The sequence below is a fragment of the Trachypithecus francoisi genome, unplaced genomic scaffold, assembly GCF_009764315.1.
Source record: "Trachypithecus francoisi isolate TF-2019V2 unplaced genomic scaffold, Tfra_2.0 Lachesis_group2, whole genome shotgun sequence".
Classification (NCBI taxonomy): Eukaryota; Metazoa; Chordata; class Mammalia; order Primates; family Cercopithecidae; genus Trachypithecus; species Trachypithecus francoisi.
The window spans coordinates 66,608,030-66,627,321 of record NW_022681465.1 but is presented as its reverse complement, the minus strand read 5'-3'; the positions used below and the strand labels follow the sequence as shown (position 1 = coordinate 66,627,321).

Here is a 19,292-nt window from a genome sequence, read left to right as displayed (position 1 = left end):
TTTAAAAGCTATATGCCAGCTATTCTAATATCATAGCTTACTACCTAATTTTTTTTTTTTTTTTTTTTTTTTTTTTTTTGAGACTAGGTCTCATTCCATCACCCAGGCTAGAGTGCAGTGACACCATCCAGCTCACTGCAACCTCCACCTCAAGCGATCCTCCCACCTCAGCCTCCCAGATAGCTGGGACTGCAGATGTGAGCCACCATGCCTGGTTAGTTTTTTATTTTTGTATTTTTTGTAGAGATGGAGTTTCGCCATATTGTGCAGGCTGGTCTTGAACTCCTGAGCTCAAACAGTCTGCCCACCTCAGCCTCTCAAAGTGTTGGGATTACAGGTGTGAGCCACCACGCCTGGCCTTGATAAACATTTTTAATGAAAGTACTTTTTTTTTTTTTTTTGGAGACAGTGTCGTGCTCTGTCACCCAGGCTTGGAGTAGAGTGGCACAATCCCAGCTCACTGCAACCTCCACCTCCTGCACTCAAATGATCCGTCCCGCCTCAGTGCACGCCACCACACCAGGCTAATTTTTTGTATTTTTAGTTGAGATGGGGTTTCACCACACTGCCTAGACTGGTCTTGAACTCCTGGGCTCAAGTGATCCACAAGCCTGGCCTAGTAAAAGTACTTTTTAAATGATACTACTTTAGTTTTCAAAAATTGTGCTTTTACTTAATTTATAGACACAGATTTCTTTTTTTTTTCTCTTTGAGACAGGGTCTCATTCTCTCACCTAGGCTGGAGTGCAGTGGCACTATCATGGTTTACCACAGCCTCAACCTCCTACCTCAGCCACCTGAGTAGCTGAGACTACAGACGCACAACCACGCCTGGCTAATTTTTGTATGTTTTTGTGGAGATGGGGTTTTGCCATGTTGCCCAGGCCAGACACAGCCTTATATTTGTTTTCCTACAATGCTTTTTACAGGAAACGTACATTTGTTTGCCAGTAGTTATAGGAGAATTTAAGATGCCCTTTAACAGAGTTCCAGAATCTTTAGCCCACCTTTCAGTCCATGCTTTGATTTATTTTTATAACTAAGTAGTAAGTTAAAATTAAACTTTACTTTTATTAGTTTTAAACTACTTATGTGCAAGTAGAGATTATTTTATGAATATTAAGCTTAACTTGGTGATTTTTATGGTTAAGTTAGCTCAGTGTTTAAAGGATCCTCCAATTTCTAAACCCGACTTTTCTCATATTTAAGGATAGTGATACTTGCCTTATAGATCTGTTCTAAAAACTACATTGTGTCTGGCACACTGCTTCCTGTATTGTGAACTCTTGATTAAAAAAAAAAAAAAAAAAAAACCAGAAGACCTATTCTTTCAGCACTTTTGGCCTCTATTGTCCTTATTCTGCTTCATGTTTTCTTAATACATAATCCATAAAGTTAACATTTCTGTGGCATTTGTATAGTTTCTATATAGAAGAACTGAAGTCATTTGGAAAATGTCTGTTATAAAGATTTTATGTAAAAATCATGATCCTACTTGGTAATAAATCTAAAAACATCTTTATTATTTGTAATTGAACAATTTTATGGTATTTCTCTATAGTAAAATTTAAACTATACATGTTTTTGCCTGTAAGCTTGAAAACATTTGGCTGTGAGCTTATGTTCTTTTATCACATTCATAACAGAGGACATTTGTAGGACTGCCCAGTAGAGTTTATTGGTTTATAGAAATTTTCTTTTAAGCAATTATGTCAATTGTTTTCTGAGTTTTATCTGATCATGTATATGCTTTATTGCTGATATATAGCTACCTGTTTTTATTTTCATTTCAGATGTTTTCTTGTCTATTATCACACTTTCTATCTTAAAACTTTATATACTGCAATTCTGGTTTTCCATGCATTTTAGCTCTTACCATTCCAATTTATTTTTCCTTCCCTATGTGTATAGACATATTGGAGTTGGGGAGTCCTAAGTCTTTCAGTATTGCAGTCTGCATTTGAGAGACCAAAAAGTTTAGTTCTCTGTAAGCAGTTCTTCTGTGCTATTCTGTCAACTAGGGATCTCTCTCAAGCTTTGTATCACTCTTTGCCCATCCATTACCACTTAAAGGAATAAGGAAACTTAACTGAAATATGATGAATAGGCAGTCTACCAAATTTCCAGAGATCTTAGTTTAGAAATGGTCAGTTTACCAGTTTTCAGATAGGCTTATAATGTAAAATCCACAGCTTTCAAATTTAAAACATTCACAGATTTAAAAATCTGTAAATCACTGAACATAAACAACATGTATGTATTACATAAATAGCTTGCATAATGTGCTTATTCAGTGGAGTCTCTGAACAATGGAGATGGGTAGAATTCATACATTTAACCAGAAAACACAGTGCTTTTTCATCTTTTGGAAGATGAGAACCAATGTGTTGGTCCCTAATTCCTAAATCTTTTAACAGTTCTATATTTTCATCTGAACTTCAGTTCCACATCACAAACTTCTGCTAAACTTTATTTACCTTGCCTCCCCAGACTAGCGTCTGACAGCTTCTTGGTTCTAGCAGCTGCACAACCCATCAGTTGATCGCTGGGGCTCCAGATTTTAGTGTCATATTTGTATGTTTTCCTCTTCTTTTGTCTCTTTTGTCCTCTTAGCTACCAAGCATGTTGAATCTTACTTTGATGAGTTTTTGTTTTTCCTATCTAGTATCCTACTTCAGATTCTTCCTCAAATCCAACACTTCCTAAATTTTGTTCACAGGATTTTATTCAGGGACATACTACCAGATTCTGTAAACAGACAAGTTTGTCAAACACACTATCACATCTCTCCAGTTAAATCTATAAGCTTCTTCAAGGCAGGGACCAAATTTGACACTGTCTTTATACCTCTATAACACCTGGCATGTGTTGAGTAAATACTAGTTGATGACTTTCTTAGAAGGAAAATAAGCTTTTTTCTGGTTCTGTGAGATATACGTTTGTTAATATGCACATGTAAATCTATCTGTATTGGCAGGATTAATTTAAATTTGTACATTTAACTTGTCCTCCTGTAAGTATGTAACATAATTTTTGTTTGATTTCATTTGTAAGGTACATCTTATTCAGGTTATGAAGCAGCAGTGTATTCAGCTGCATCCTCCTACTATCAACAGCAGCAGCAGCAACAGAAGCAGGCAGCAGCAGCAGCTGCTGCTGCTGCTGCAACAGCTGCCTGGACAGGGACCACCTTTACTAAAAAAGCACCATTCCAAAATAAACAACTGAAACCAAAACAGCCTCCCAAACCACCACAGATTCACTATTGTGATGTTTGTAAGATCAGCTGTGCTGGACCACAGGTACTTATGTTGTATGTTTTACCTTGAGTCTTCAGTGGTTATTAAGTGTAGTTGGTATTTTAACTCCTGAGCCTACAAAGAGGTTTACATTTTTCCCTGTTAGCTTTTAGCCAATGCATCTTTTAAAAGTTACTTGTATTGTGGCATGAGAATTTTCAGGGGAAAAAAAATGTAAAGATGATTGTGAATGTAAATGATTAAATAGGCAAATTGAGCTTTTTTTCCGGAAGGAGACTTTGCTCTTTAAAATTTAAATTTAGTTTAAAAGTTTTGTAGTCAGATTAATTGTGACTTGGGTAAGGTTGAATTTTTATTTCATTTCATTTTTAGCATCTATAACTTACTTGCCAGAGCTTTTATTCAAAATTCTTCAACTTAATATAATGGGTTACTGATAATCTGTAATTTTCAGTATTGCATTTCTAATGAGGCTGACTTTGATACATACTTTATGGGATATTACTTTTTTCTGTAGTCTCTTTCATAAGGAGAGTAGGAACTTCAGGAACAAGGAAGGTGTAAGGAAGTGTGTTTTTAAAAAATACCAACTAATGAGGCATGTAAATGTAAAACCCTTATTCCTTTTTCGGTATTATATTGTTTCTGGTTGCTAAACGTTAAAATGGATGATTATGACATGATTCTATTTATTAAGATTAATGGGTTCAACTCCCAGCCTTATTATTATGCTTAAGAGTGTTATTTTTATATTAAAATTTGGTACACAGCTTGGCAGATAAAAGGCATGTTATTTGGAAACAACTAATTTTGACTCTCTACTAGTTTCTCCCAAGTTATAGCCATCTCTCATTTGCCCTACCTATGTCACATGTTTTTAACTTTACTGGATTAATTTTCCCTACTTCTGAATTTTGGGGAGTATTTTCAGTTACTAACATTCCCTGAGCTATACCAAATTACAGAACATTTTAATATATGTGGCTAGATATATAAAACCCTCTTTTCCCCTGTTTTGAGTATGGCAGGAAATAGTTTTGTTGTGAATTGCATGGTTGGCAGGAGGTGATGGGAGGCAGATGTGGCACAGGTGGGAAATGTTTGCAGGGACCTGTAACATGAAACGGAACAAGAGTGGTGGGCGGTCTTAGTATTTAAGGAGCATTTCCTACTCTGTGTTGACTGTTCAGAGGGGTTAGTGTCATGAGTGCCAGATTGGACATAAGAAATTTATTGATTACCTGGCTTACATGAAAGTATACAACGTGACACTTGGGTGATAGGTTAACAGCAGCAGGTGGAATGAGTATATATGAGGCTGGCTGTTTTTGCTGTGCTGGATGAGTACAAAAAGAACAGGCCACAGGTATTTCTGCAAGTCGTCAGTGCCTTAAGGGGGTGGTTAATGAACCTCAGCGAAAAATATCATTGAGATTGAATTAGAGTTCTAGATGTATACGTAAGAAGGAAAAGAGTAAGTTGATTCAGCTTTTAGGGGCCAAGATTGCAGTCCTGGCTCTGCCACTAAGGATATAACCTTGGGCAATTTAGAGACCTGTTCTTCTTTGGGCTTTTTTTTCCTCGCTTTTCTGTAACAAGGACTTGCCTAAATAATTGAGGCTTAGACTGCTTGGTGGAGCTATTTCAGGCCACTGCAGATAATGAAAGGAAAGTCCCATCTAGCTCTGAAATTGTATGATGAACATATAATTTTATGCTAATTATTTGTCAGTTTACAACTGTCTTTTAAGAGGCAGTTTTTAAAAAGAGAGTTTGGGACGAGCCTGGGCAACATGGCAAAATCCCGTCTTTACCAAAAATATGAAAAATGAGCTAGGCATGGTGGCAGGCACCTGTGGTCCCAGCTACTCGGGAGTCTAAGGTGAGAGGATCACATGAGCCTGGGAGGCAGAGATTGCAGTGACCCAACATTGTGCCACTGCACTCAAGCCTGTGTAACAGAATGAGACACAGCTCAAAAAATAAATAAATAAATAAATAAAAGTATGAGAGAGGAACCATTTGGTCCTACTCACGAACTGTCCAGTTGTTCTTACTAATTTCCTCTCGTTTTAATTAACTGCCTTCCTCAATCATCTGCATTCACAATGATTTTTAATATATAATTTCACTATTTTATTGGCTAATATTACTATAATACTATTTTTGCTTGCAAGTGTGTACAATATTGGCCCTTATGTATTTTAAATAAGCTTTCTTTTAGGGGTCATGGATTCTAATACAGATTCTATGTCAAAACGTATTCTGAATTAGAAAAGTCAGTTTTATGAACATAGCTGTTTGTAAAGAATCTTGTTACCATACAGTAACTTTTCCTTTCTTCTAATGATACAGGCACATCTCCCCCGCCTCATCTTAACCCTGTAACTAAATATAATTTCTTTATGGAATGATGACTGTCTATTACCATTCTCTGTCCAACATTTATATAAGCAACAAAAGATAAATTTTTAAAACTGAAAACCGTTGCCTTATATTATGGCTATGTATGAAGGTACTTTGTAACTCAGTGTTAGATAATATTCTTGATAAACAAGATACAGAGAACCATAAATATGTCACATATATAAGGAATGCCACATGCCCTTTTTCAACTTAAATTTGTTTTGGTCTCATTTTTAAACGAGTATTGAATAATCTTAAATTATGTATAAAGAAAATTAGTGAAGCAAAATGTTTGCTTTTTATTTGAAACAGACTTATAAAGAACATTTAGAAGGACAGAAACATAAAAAAAAAGAAGCTGCATTGAAAGCCTCACAAAATACCAGCAGCAGCAACAATTCTACTCGTGGGACTCAAAATCAGCTACGTTGTGAGCTCTGCGATGTGTCTTGTACAGGAGCAGATGCATATGCTGCCCACATTCGTGGCGCTAAGCATCAGAAAGTAGGTGTTTTTTTCCCACACACCCTTATGTCTTGATTCTGTTATCTTCTACTTTTTCAAAGGGAGTTAGGTAAAGGTAACTTCAAATTTTGAAAACTTTTAAGTGCATTATAAGCCTTGCTTATGTGCTAATAATACCTAAAGGTGACATCAAATAATCATTGCTGAAAGAGGGAAAGACTGGAGACCTTTCTTTAAATTGAACTAAACCATTTATTTCGCTAACTGGGAATTGTCATGTGATTATTTTTAATGTAGCCAAGTCTGTTCATCTTTCTCTGCCTCCATTTCCTCACCTAATAGTAGATGGAATATGTATCCATATTTACTTCACAGAGATTAGCTTGAAAGTAATGAGTTTTGTATTTGTGTGTATATACGAAAACATATAGCAGAAAAAATACAACAAAGAAAAGCATGGTTTAAATTTTCATTTTATAATGTTCCAGGCAGACTTTTCAAAATCTACTGTTTGAGTTTCCTGACAAATAAGTGTGCTTTTGTTTTATAGGTGGTTAAGTTACACACAAAACTTGGTAAACCCATTCCGTCAACAGAACCAAACGTTGTTAGCCAAGCTGCTGCTTCAACAGCTGTATCTGCTTCAAAGCCGACTGCCTCTCCTTCAAGCATTGCAGCAAACAATTGTACTGTGAATACATCATCAATTGCAACGTCTTCAATGAAGGGTCTTACGACTACAGGAAACTCATCTCTTAATAGCACATCTAACACTAAAGTATCAGCAGTGCCTACAAATATGGCTGCCAAGAAAACATCTACCCCCAAAATAAATTTTGTTGGCAAGTACTGATATTCTCTGTCCCTGCTGACTCTGTCAAAGTGGTGTTTCTCCATTGCAGCACTAACGCTTCTGCCTGTGTTCTTGGACCTATCTCCTCCCTTCTCTCTGGGACCTTGTTTCTTCACATATCTGCCTTGTGTGTGTGTATTTTTAATATTTAGTCTATCGTCTTCTGGTTTCTTCCCTTCAGTCATACAGATACATCTGTGTCTTAATCTAGTCATTTAAAAAAAAAAAGATCTGCACAACAAAGAGCCTTTCCCATTTCTGTAATCTTCAAATAACCTGATTGGTTTTTTTGTTTGTTTGTTTGTTTAATTTTTGAGACAGAGCCCCACTCTGTCACCAAGGCTGGAGTGCAGTAGCATGATCTTGGCTCACTGCAGCCTCAATCTCCAGGGCTCAAGCGATCTGCCCACCTCAGTCTCCTGAGTAGCTGGGACTATAGGCGTGCAGCACCACACACAGCCTTTTTTTTTTTTTTTTTTTTTTTTTTTTTTTTTGGTAGAGAGGAGGTTTCACTATGTAGCCCAGACTGATCTCGAATTCTCCTGAGCTCAAGTGAGCTGCCTGCCTCAACTTCCAAAGTGCTTGGGTTATAAACATGTACCACAACCTATGGCCCTGATTTTTTGTCTACTTCTGTACTTCCTGCCCAATCCTCAGTCTGCTGTAGTGTTTCTACTCTACTTTTTTCTGAAGGTGCTTTCAGTAGTCACCAAAAACCTAATTGCCAATCCAGTGGCCAGTTTTCAGTTTCATCCTGTTGTCTCTTGTAATACTTGACACAGTTGACTGCTGTACCTTTAGGCTTAAGATACATCTCTGTCTCTCAATTATATGTCCACCCACCCCTTTCTCAGTTTTTGTTATTGGTTCTCCTGCCTATGTGTTCATTAAATGGTAGTGTTACTAAGATTATAACCCTGGCCCTCGTCTCACTGTCCGCCAGTCTTAATGGGTGATCTCATTCATTCCTGTGTGGGCAGTGACTTTTAAATCTTTCTGGTGAATTCAAAACCCCCACCTGAGTTGGACAGCCACATTTTAAATATTCCCTGATCATCTTCTGTATGGCTATGTAGATGCCTCCCAGTGTGTCTCATTCTAACCCATTAATTCATGAGAAGAGTACCATGAAATAATGTCATAAAGTTGTCGATTTCTCAAGTGGAAAATTCACTAACATTATTTCTTTGTATTTATTGCCTCCTCCTTCTGTTTACCTAGTCGTCTTGTTTCTATCTCTATAGTATTTCTACAAAACCTGTCTTCTTCATTGCCATTACCTTGTTTTTTAGGCCTTAAAAGTCTCCTTGGAGCTTTATTTCTTACTGTACCCAGTCTCAACATATTCTCCACACTCTTGTTATTTTATTAAAATATATATCTATTGTGTTAGTCTTCAGCTCAGCAGCCTTCCCCTGTGATAGGATAAAATCTGTAGTCCTTATTTGTCATGTAAGGCCCATCATTACCTGACCCGTGCCTACCTTTCCAGCCTCAACTCATCCCTTCTACCTATGTAGTAATTCATATTGAATTACTGGCTCTTCCTTGAGTTTACCATAGCCTTTTTCACACCATGTTGCTGTGCTTTTATGTACATGCTATTTTTTTCTTTTTAAACATCGTTCTTTTCTTTCTGACCAGTTCATGTTCATTCTTCTTCCCAGTTCAAGTGTCACACCCTTTGTGAAACCTTTCCTTACTGGATCATGTTAAAGGGTGGTGGCTCCTTTCTTCTAAATTTCCACAGTATTCAGTCCATACTTATTGGAGTGCTTATCATATTGTATTATCATTATTTGTATCGTCCCGTAAATTGGCCACTTGAAAGGCAGCTACATTGTCTTCTCTTTGCTATATTACCAGAACTTAGTGCAGTATCCAGATTGTCGTAGATACTTAAGAATATTTTTGAAAGAAAAGTTTAAAAGTAGGAGATTCACAATTAACATGGTATTCTGTTAGACAGTTACTTGAAGTGTTAAATTTAATTGATGATAAAAATGAAAACTGTCATTTATAGTCACTTCTACATCAGTTTCTGAGGTTCTTCCTACTTTCAGTTTAGAACAATAATAGAAAATCTTTTGTAAATAACTCTTAGTGTAAATTCATGTCTCATTTCAGTAGACAATAAGTTAGAGGAAATAAACAATGATAAAACCTAAATTGGTTATATTTCCTTCCCTAGTGGGAAACTTTATTTGGACTAAGTTTGCAAAGAGACCTAATCATTGAACTTACCTTTTCTTAATTTTTCTCAATTGTAGGGCATGACCTAGACATTACCCCCGACTTTTTTTGGAGACAGAGTCTGTCCAGGTCTGGAGTGCAGTGATGCGATCTCAGCTCACTGCATCCTCTGCCTCTTAGGCTCAAGCAGTCCTCCCCACCTTAGCCCCACAAGTAGCTAGGACTACAGGCGTGCACCATCGCATCCAGCTAATTTTTGTAGTGACCAGGTTTTGCCACGTTGTCCAGGCTGGTCTCAAACTTCTGGGCTCAAACTCCGGGGCTCAAGTGATCCTCCCACCTCTGCCTCCCACAGTGCTGGGATCATAGGGCATAAGTCACCACACCCAGCTGGAAGTTAGCATTTTTTAAAGGAATAAATACTACTCATTTCAGTCACTTGCCAAGGAACTCGGGCTACAAACATGAATTAGGCTTAGTCCTTACCATTTCAGGTACTTGCTATTCATTTTGAGGGGGGATGAGGAAGGTGTTGGGTGTTCCAAGATGGAAATGAGAAAAATTCAGAAACATATTTCACTAATAGGGTAAAAAAAAGCCAAGTAGTTTATGTAGTTCTTCAAAATTCTCATCTGTTGTATGTCAGATAGGAGTTTTGACTATTAGCAGAAAAGAACTTTATCTGAAGTTTTCGTCTTATCAGGTATATATGTTTATACGAAATTAAAATTTGTTTTAACTTTTTGATGCTTTTCTAGGTGGTAATAAGCTGCAGTCAACAGGAAATAAAACAGAAGACATAAAAGGAACTGAATGTGTTAAAAGTACTCCTGTCACTTCTGCTGTGCAGATTCCTGAAGTAAAGCAAGACACAGTGTCAGAACCAGTCACACCTGCATCTCTTGCTGCCTTACAGAGTGATGTGCAGCCAGTGGGCCATGATTATGTGGAGGAGGTAATTGATTTGAGAATACTATTGCTGTGAAATTGGAAAAAGGGAAGAAGTGCGTTACAAGCATATGTTACGTGTAAAAGTGAATATGCTTAATTGTATTTTAGATTTAGCTTACTTAATGAAAGGATAGTAAAGGAATCTTTGTTATAAGAAAGCATGTCCTTTAAGCCTGTCTACATGACATCACAATGACTTTTTTCCGCTAACTTTTGTATTATTTTCCCTGTATATTGTCACTGTGGTGAGTTAAGTAACTTTCTATTTACTAGCAAGCATTGTTGTAATACATCCTTCAACTATCATAAAAGTTTAAAAGTTCTGAGAAGCAAAAATGTTGTTGAAGAGAACCAATACATTTATTTTTGAATAGTTAGTTTTGTGATAAAATTAAGTTTGCTGATTTAACAGAATATATTCATTTGGTTTCTCAAGTGGAGTAGAAGACTGTTGCTGTTTTACAGGTAAAGTAAACTCAGTAAAATAAAGGAGTGAAGGGATATCAGAGCAGACTGGATAAATACCTGCTGTCAGCAGAAAGACATACAGTGGCATATGACTGCTATTTACTTTGACTTTAGAGCATATATATTTTTTGAGCTTCAGTGTCGATATCTATAAAATTGGAACATTCCTTAACAAAGTTGTGAAGGGTAGATGAAATAAAGTACCTTGCATGGTGTCTGGCATCTAGGAGGGGTTTTGTTTTTGTTTGTTTGTTTTGAGACTTGTCGCTCAGGCTGGAGTGCAGTGACAGTCATGGCTCACTGCACCACTACCTCCTGGGTTCAAGCAACTCGCCTGCCTCAGCCTCCCAAGTAGCTGGGATTACAGGTGCATGCCACCACCCCCAGCTGATTTTTGTGTTTTTTTTTAGTAGGTGGGGTTTCACTATGTTGGCCAGGCTGGTCTTGAACTCCTGACCTCATGATCCGCCCTCCCCAGCCTCCCAAAGTGCTGTGATTACAGGCGTGAGTCGCTGCACCTGGCCTAGTAGGTTTTAAATAAATATTTGTTCTTGCATCCTTTTTCCTATCAAGAAAAATTATATATTGATGGCCAGGCACTGTGGCTCTCACCTGTAATTGTAGCACTTTGGGAGGCCGAGGTGGATGGATCACTTGAGGCCAGGAGTTCAAGGCCAGTGGTTGTGCATGTCTGTAATCCTAACTACTCAGGAGGCTGAGGCACAAGAATCACTTGAACCTGGGAGGTGGAGGTTGCACTGAGCCGAGATCACACAACTGTACTCCAACCTGGGCAACAGAGTGAGACTCTGTATCACAAAAAAGAAAAGAAAACAAGAAAAAGAAAAATTGTATATTGAATTCTTTGTTTACAAGGTGGACAGCTGGGTTATGGAATTTATAAGTAGTTCAGAAATAATTCTGATTTTTAAGTTTCATCTCTTACAGGAGTAAGATTTGGTTATCTCAAAAAAGCTCTCAACCAAAACACCCTAATTTTTGATGATACTGTTTAATCCTAAACTTCAGGGAATTACACTCAGAACATTTCTTAAAGCTTGCACAATTTGAACTTAATATTCGTAATAGACTTCATAGTAAGACTCAAGTTTACTTGTCCTCCTATAACTGTTCGGTTAGAAAAAAATTCATCTTAATTTTCCATAAAGTTACTTATAAAACTCTGGGCTTTGAGAAACTTTGTATACCAAAATAATGCTATTAATCATCTTTGTCTTCATTTTCAAGAACAATACTTGGCCAGCAGCAAATATTCAGTAACTATTAGAAAATTTAAGGCATCTAGCTACATTTAAATGTAAATGCTTACATATAGACAAAAATATTAAATTGAAAGATAGTTACAAGAGCCAACATATGCTATCACATCTTGCATACTAAAATTCCAACTTTTCATTCCCATTTCTACAGTTTCTATCCTTTTAAAAAGTAATAGGCCAGGCGCAGTGGCTCATGCCTGTAATCCCAGCACTTTGGGAGGCCAAGGTGAGCGGATCACGAGGTCAGGAGTTTGAGACCAGCCTGGCCAACATAGTGAAACCCTGTCTCTACTAAAAATAAAAAAAAAATTAGCTGGGCATGGTGGTGCATGCCTGTAATCCCAGCTAGTCTGGTGGCTGAGGCGGGAGAATCGCTTGAACCCAGGAGGCTGAGGTTGCAGTGAGCTGAGATCAAACCACTGCACTCCAGCATGAGTGACAGAGCAAGACTCCGTCTTGGGGAAAAAAAAAAAGTAATAGACATTGCCACTTCTTTCTAACTGTGTACAGTTTCATGAAATAATATGTGGGGGTTTATGAATGATACCATCTTCAACTATGATGTTCCTGTTTTGATCCTTGAATTTTTTTTCCATGCCAAGGTACGAAACGATGAAGGAAAAGTAATTCGCTTCCATTGTAAATTATGTGAGTGCAGCTTTAATGATCCCAATGCTAAGGAGATGCACTTAAAAGGGCGAAGACACAGACTTCAATATAAAGTGAGTAAAATTTTACCTTCTTTAAAAAAAGAAAAAAAAGAGCATTTTATATGCAAAATAAAGCATCTAAACACAACTTGCCAAGTCCATGATGTCCCATTCTAAGATTAGCATGTCATGTTGACAGACTCAGATGGATGTTTGGTTTTTATTTATCCATTTTTATACTTAAATAAGAATAACATTCTCATCAGTTTTAGTAATTGTGGCAAAACTGAAGCATTGCCTGGACCAAGCAATCATGTAAAGATAATTCACATAAAATGTTTGAAAAAAGTCTCAACTCTTTATCCACCTTCTTCATCTTGGTAGAATTCCCACCAAAATGAACTTCGAGACGAGTTGATATGTTGGAAAATCCCTTCACTTACCTTAGCGTAGGAATTCTTCATTGAATATACTTCAAATGTCAAGATAAATCAGATACTGTATTTGAAGTTTTTTTTTTTATTTTGAGACGGAGTCTCGCTCTGTAGCCAAGGCTGGAGTGCAGTGGCGTGATCTCGGCTCACTGCAGCCTCTGCCTCCTGGGTCCCTGTTCAGGCAATTCTCCTGCTTCAGCCTCCCAAGTAGCTGGGATTACAGGCATGTGCCCCCAGGCCCAGCTAATTTTTGTATTTTTAGTGGAGATGGGGTTTCACCATGTTGACCAGTTTAGCTTGAACTCCTGACCTCATGATCCACCCTCCTTGGCCTCCCAAAGTGCTGGGATTACATGCATGAGCCACCGTGCCCGGCCTGTATTTGAAGTTTTTAACTAGGCTGGATTAATGTACTAGATCCATGTTTTCTGTTTTAAGCACAGAGGAGGTGAAAATTAAAACATTGTAAAAGGGTAGTGCTTAAATATGAAAAGAAACTTTTTAACCCCAACATAGACATTTAGAGTTATCTGTTTATAAACAGTTACAGTTGACCCTTGAACAACATGGAGGGCAGGGACCCCTCATGCAGTCAAAAATTTGCCTATAACTTTTTTTTTTTTTTTTGAGATGGGGCCTTGCTCTGTTGCCCAAGCTGGAGTACAGTGACATGAACGTGGCTTACTGCAACCTCCCGGGCTCCAGGGATCCTCCCACCACAACCTCCCAAGTAGCTGGGACTACAGGCACATGCCACCATGCCTGGCTAACTTTTGTATTTTTCTAGAGAGGAGGTTTCACCATGTTGGCCAGGCTAGTGTCAAACTCCTGGCCTCAATGATCTGCCTGCCTTGGCCTCCCAAAGTGCTGGGATTCCAGGCTGCTTATAACTTTTGACTCCCTAAAAATTTCTAAAAGCCTACTATTGACCTGAAGCCTTACTGATAAAGTTATTTTTATATTAATACATATTTGGTATGTCATGTGTATCTCATATGTACTGTGTTCTTAAAGTAAGCTAGAGAAAAGAAGATGTTAAGAAAATCAGTGAGAAAATATATTTACTATTCATTAACTGGAAGTGGGTCATCATATAAAGGTCTTCATCCGGCCGGGCGTGGTGGCTCAAGCCTGTAATCCCAGCACTTTGGGAGGCCGAGACGGGCGGATCACAAGGTCAGGAGATCGAGACCACCCTGGCTAATACGGTGAAACCCCGTCTCTACTAAAGAATACAAAAAACTAGCCGGGCGACGAGGCGGGCACCTGTAGTCCCAGCTACTCGGGAGGCTGAGGCAGGAGAATGGCGTAAACCCGGGAGGCGGAGCTTGCAGTGAGCTGAGGTCCGGCCACTGCACTCCAGCTTGGGCGACAGAGCAAGACTCCGTCTCAAAAAAAAATAAATAAATAAAGGTCTTCATCCTCATCATCTTCAAGTTGAGTAGGCTGAGGAAGAGGAGGAGGGGTTGGTCTTATTCTCTCAGGGGAGGCAGAGGCAGAAGAAACTCAGCAGCATAGATGTAAGTGTACTCATACACTTCAAACCCTTGTTGTTCAAGTGTTAAATGTAAAGTAAAATTAAATATCCATTAGTCTTTCTAAGGATTTCATGACCTTTTGTTGGTCAGCACTAAGTTACGTAATTTTTATTAATGTATTTTGAATCTTTGATTCACCTTAATTATATTGATTTTACTCTCTAGTGGGAAACCTGAAACTAAAAGCCTCCATGATTAAAGAATATATGTAATTTTATGATTAAAATTACATGTAGATTGTTTCGGGGCTGCTGTTTTTTTAATGTCTTATTTGTATTAATAGAAAAAAGTAAATCCAGATTTGCAAGTAGAAGTAAAGCCTAGTATTCGAGCAAGAAAGATTCAAGAAGAGAAAATGAGGAAGCAAATGCAGAAGGAGGAGTACTGGCGAAGGCGAGAAGAAGAGGAGCGTTGGAGAATGGAAATGAGGTAATATGTTTAACTTTTGATAGCCTGGTAAGTGGTTCAACCTTTCTTAAAAACTTAGCCATTCTGGGGATATGACTCCCATTCAAAGCAATCCAGATTTATTTACTTTCAATTTTCACTCAAGGAAGATCCTAAGTCTGGGAAAGACATACATTAAAATTGTTACTGGCTATAGTAATATTTTACTGTGATCTTGGTGTTAGAGTTATATGTTTAATTGGCATCTTTTATAAATTAAACATATGAAGAAATATTTCATTTTATAAATAAGTGCCTCGGTTTCAAACAAGCAAAATAGACATACGTTACCTGATAGAAATAGAAGATTTGATAGATTCTACACATTAATAATGTCCATTGAGAAACTTTAGTGGCTATAGGGAAGGAGAATTGAGAAAACATATTTCAAATATTTGCTTTATATATATATATATAAAAAGATATAAAATGAATGTTGTTTTATTGAAATATATCTTCTAAACTTATACAGTGACAGAGTTGTACAACAATCACCACAATCAATTTAAGACAGTTCATCACCCTCAAAAGAAATCACAAACCCATTAACAATAATTATCCATGTGTCCTCCATACCTAGTATCTCCCCCAGCCCCAGCCCTAGACAGCCTCTAACCTTTCTGTCTCTGTCGATTTGCCTATTCTGGAGATTTCATATAAATGGAGTCATATTAGGTTAATGCAAAAGTAATCGCGGTTTGTGCCAAATGGTGATTTGAATTAATAAATTCATTTGGTATAAACCGCGATTACTTTTGCATCAGCTTAAGTCTTTTGTGTCTGGCATCGTTCACTTAGCATGTTTTCATGGTTCATCCAGATCATGGCATGTATCAGTATTCCATTTTCTTTTATGACCAAATGATAATAATACATCCTTATGTACCACATTTTGTGTTTTCGTTCATTAGTTGGTGGACATGCAACTTGTTTCCACATTTTGGCTATTACGAATATTGCCACTGTGAATATTTTTGTACAACTTTTAAAATACAGTTTTAGCAGAAACATACCGTATACGTATTTTCATAATCCACTTTTTTCATTTACATATCTTCAACTTTAAAACTAAATTTGGATTTTGTATTTTGTGCATATGTAAAATTTTCTTCATAACCAATCCTTGTTGTTATTGTTTAGATATTTAGGTAGTTTCCAGTGTTTCCTTATTATAATTATTAATATATTGACCCTCCTTGAGGCAGTTTTTTTGTTTCTTTCACCAAGTGTGTGAACCTATTGAGGCAATATCAGTGCATACATTATTGTTAGTTGCTGCTAATAATAGAATATTGGAAATGGAAATGTTTGAAGGATACTCACCTGTCTGCCTATACTGGATAGCATAACCCAGTGGTTCTCAAACGTTTTGGTCTCAGGATCCTTTATCCTCAGTTATCAAGGACTCCAAAGAGTCCTTATGTGGGTTGTATCTGTCAAGACTTACTGTATTAAAAATTAAAACTGGCTGGGCACAGTTGCTCATGCCTGTAATCCCAACATTTTGGGAGGGTGTAGCGGGTGGATCACCTGAGGTCGGGAGTTCAAGACCAGCCTGACTAACATGGAGAAATTCCCGTCTCTACTAAAAATACAGAATTAGCCAGCCGTGGTGGTGCATGCCTGTAATCCCAGCTACTCAGGAAGCTGAGGCAGGAGACTCGCTTGAACCCAGGAGGAGGAGGTTGTGGTGAGGCGAGATCACACCATTGTACTCCAGCCTGGGCAACAAGAGCAAAACTCCATCTCAAAAAAACAAAATTTAAAACTAAGAAATTCAAATATTTATTCATTTTAAAATGACATTTTAATTATTTTTTGAAATATGGTTACATGTGTATTTGTTAAAATATATGAAATATATTTAATCAAGAAAATACAGTAAAAAAATAAATAACTATTTCTTCCACAGAATAGTGGGAAGAGTTATGCTGTTTTCTATTTTTATACATCTCTTTAATGTCTGGTTTTAGAGAAAGCAGCAAGATTCTCATGTTTGCTTTTGTGTTCATATGTGGTGAATAACACATGTTGCCTCTGGATAATTTCACTGTACACTTAGAATGAAAAAGCAAATATGTGTCTTAGTATTTATAATGAAAATATGAAAATAATTTTTTTTTTAAGAAAACAGTCCTACTCTTGCCCAGGCTGGAGTGCAATGGCACAATCTCGGCTCACTGCACCCTCTACCTCCTGGGTTTAAGCGATTCTCTTGCCTCAGCCTCCCAAGTAGTTGGGATTACAGGCACCTGCCACCACACCTGGCTGATTTTTGCATTTTTAGTAAGGATGGGGTTTCACCAGGTTGACCAGGCTGGTCTCAAACTCCTGGCCTCAAGTGATCTGCCCGCCTCGGTCTCCCAAAGTGCTGGAATTACATGTATGAGCCACCACGACTGGCCTTATTGTAAAAATAATTTCGATCCCATGGATCTCCTGAAAGGGTCTCAGGGACCACTGGAGTCCCTGGATCACACCTAGAGAACCCCTGCTACAGCTTAATAAAATCTCTACCAATTAAATGTGATAGCCATTTTGTTTCACTTTGAATTGTTTTCATGCTTGGCTTTTTATACTTCTTTTGTGGTAAATTGCTTGTTTTTTCTTACCTGTTGATTTGTACAGACATTTCTTGCATTGTTATTAATCCTTTTTTATGGGTTACCTTTAAATACTTTTTACTATCATGTATGTGTCAGTTTTGATTTTTATACATTTATCAGTTTTGTCCTTTATGAAGTTTCTGACTTGGTAACATATTGGAAATTCTCCTCTATAGCTAGATTATACAGTGTTTTCCTCTTTCACCGATAATATCAACTATTTATTAAGCATTCACAGTGTGCCAGGAACTGTATTAGGTGGTAAGCACAAATTGGTAAACAATGGATAAAGGTCCCTGCCTTCATTTGACTTAAACGTTGTTAGCAACAACAGTACACTATTAGAAACTGGAATGAACAGGATTTTCCAGAACCTTTAAGCTATTTTTATTCATTTTTTCCTCAAAACCTAAATAGCATAGATAGAAGAATGGTTTCTGTCAGTCCATAGTTGGTTGATCCTAAAAAGCGCTGCTGGCTGGGCACGGTGGCTCACTGCCTGTAATCCTAGCACTTCGGGAGGCCAAGGCAGGTAATCACTTGAGCCCAGAAGTTTGAGACTAGCCTAGGCAACATGACAAGACCCCATCTCTACAAAAAATAGGAAAATTAGCCGGGCATGGTGGTGCACGCCTGTATTCCCATCTGCTTGGGAGGCTGAGGTGGGAGGATCAGCTAATCGTGGGAGGTCAAGGCTATAGAGACCGGTAATCATGCCACCCACTGCACTGGGCACCAGAGTGGGACTCTGCCAATTTAAGAAAGAAAAAAAAAAGGCACTGCTTATTCCCAACCTGAGGAAATTGGTAGTTTCTTTAATGGTAGTCAGGAAGCACACTTGTTTCTTTTGTTTTAACAGATTACTTTAGTCAAACCTTAACCTAATTGTTAACAGAATTTGCTGTAGACACATGGTTTCCCTTGGGAATTATTGGTATCCTAGTTTGAAGTTGAAAGTGAGGAAAGAACTGGAAGGGCAGAGGGGAGGAGATTGTTTAAAAAAAAAAAAAAAAAAGAATAGATTGTACAAATGTTGATTAGTAAAGCAGAGGCTATACACTAGCTCCTCACATTCTGAGTTCAGCTCAGGGGTGTTATATTTGGTGTGCATAGTATTTTGTAATCTGAACCAGCAACCATGAAGTTTCACAAAAATCCTGGTGACCTCAGCAATACAGCCTGTACAGCAGGCCCCCCTTGTCCAAGGGGGTTACGTTCCAAGACCTCCAGTGGATACCGAAAATCGCAGGTTGTACCAAACCCTGTATATACTATATGTTTTCCATCTGATAACAGTGATAGCTACTAAAGAACTCATAGGCTAGTAGGGTGTATACTGTGTGGATATGCTGGACAAAGGGATGATTCACAGGTGGGATGGAGCCGGACAACGCAAGATTTCATCACACTGCTCAAAATGGCACAAGATTTAAAACCTATGAATCGTTTCTTTCTGGAACGTTCTGTTCAATATTTGTATACCGTGGTTGACCATAGGTAACTGAAACCACAGCGATGAGGATGGTGGGGACTATTGTATTCCCTTATGGCAACAATTAATAGGAGCTGAGTTGCAGCGGCTGTTATCTCTAGCCGGAACATGCTCTTTCTATTTTACCATAATTCCGAACACCCTTAATGTGTCCCCAACAGTGAGACTGACTATGATTTTTCATTTATTACTGCCTTGCACTGTTTTTCTTCATAGTAGAGACATAAGAAAGAGCATGTTTCTTTGAGG

General features: G+C 37.8%; 1 protein-coding gene across 3 annotated transcripts in view; it reads left to right on the top strand.

Annotated features, from left to right (window-relative positions):
• Positions 1-19,292, top strand: part of ZFR (zinc finger RNA binding protein) — a 91,320-nt gene that overhangs the window by 35,346 nt on the left and 36,682 nt on the right. For all 3 annotated transcript variants that reach the window (XM_033179290.1, XM_033179287.1, XM_033179289.1), the window contains 6 exons: positions 3,055-3,302; positions 5,979-6,170; positions 6,682-6,973; positions 9,936-10,132; positions 12,479-12,598; positions 14,782-14,927. In XM_033179290.1, the coding sequence (XP_033035181.1) occupies positions 3,055-3,302; positions 5,979-6,170; positions 6,682-6,973; positions 9,936-10,132; positions 12,479-12,598; positions 14,782-14,927 (1,195 nt within the window). The remainder of the gene's footprint in view (positions 1-3,054; positions 3,303-5,978; positions 6,171-6,681; positions 6,974-9,935; positions 10,133-12,478; positions 12,599-14,781; positions 14,928-19,292) is intronic.